This window comes from Coregonus lavaretus (assembly GCF_964263955.1).
Source record: "Coregonus lavaretus genome assembly, chromosome: 8".
Taxonomy (NCBI): domain Eukaryota; kingdom Metazoa; phylum Chordata; class Actinopteri; order Salmoniformes; family Salmonidae; genus Coregonus; species Coregonus lavaretus.
Window position 1 is genome coordinate 55,460,430 of NC_139995.1, and position 1,053 is coordinate 55,461,482.

General features: G+C 46.5%; 1 protein-coding gene across 1 annotated transcript in view; it reads left to right on the forward strand.

The window, feature by feature from the left end:
* Positions 1–299: 299 nt before the first annotated feature.
* LOC311134103 (glutamate receptor-interacting protein 2-like) overlaps positions 300–1,053 on the forward strand; it is a gene marked incomplete at its 5' end in the record, with an annotated part of 45,686 nt that continues 44,932 nt past the window's right edge. Inside the window, one exon of the mRNA XM_084167690.1 lies at positions 300–303. Coding sequence (XP_084023816.1) covers positions 300–303 — 4 coding nt within the window. The remainder of the gene's footprint in view (positions 304–1,053) is intronic.

Sequence of the window (1,053 nt, forward strand, 5' to 3'; positions counted from 1 at the left end):
CCCCCCGTGGGAAACGAACCCACATCCCTGCCGGCCAAACCCTCCCCTACCTTGGACGACGCTGGACCAATTGTGCGCCGCCCATAGGTCTCCCGGTCGCGGCCGGCTGCGACAGAGCCTGGACTCAAACCAGGATCTCTAGTGGCACAGCTAGCACTGCGATGCAGTGCCTTAGACCACTGCGCCACTCGGGAGTACATCATAATAGGGCACATCATAGATAGGGTACATCATAGATAGGGTACATCATAGATAGGGTACATCATAATAGGGTACATCATAGATAGGGTACATCATAGATGGGTACATCATAGATAGGGTCATTCATAGATAGGGTACATCGTAGATAGGGTACATCATAGATAGGGTACATCATAGATAGGGTACGTCATAGATAGGGTACATCATAGATAGGGTACATCATATATAGGGTACATCATAGATAGGGTACATCATAGATAGGGTACATCATATATAGGGTACATCATATATAGGGTACATCATAGATAGGGTACGTCATAGATAGGGTACGTCATATATAGGGTACGTCATATATAGGGTACGTCATAGATAGGGTACATCATAGATAGGGTAAATCAAAGATAGTGTACATCATAGACAGGTTACATCATAGATAGGGTACATCATAGATTTTACATTTACATTTTAGTCAATTAGCAGACGCTCTTATCCAGAGCGACTTACAGTTAGTGAATGCATACATGTTTTTTTCTTTTGTTTTTTTCATACTGGCCCCCCGTGGGAAACGAACCCACATCCCTGCCGGCCAAACCCTCCCCTACCTTGGACGACGCTGGACCAATTGTGCGCCGCCCATAGGTCTCCCGGTCGCGGCCGGCTGCGACAGAGCCTGGACTCAAACCAGGATCTCTAGTGGCACAGCTAGCACTGCGATGCAGTGCCTTAGACCACTGCGCCACTCGGGAGTACATCATAATAGGGCACATCATAGATAGGGTACATCATAGATAGGGTACATCATAGATAGGGTACATCATAATAGAGTACATCATAGATAGGGTACATCATAGA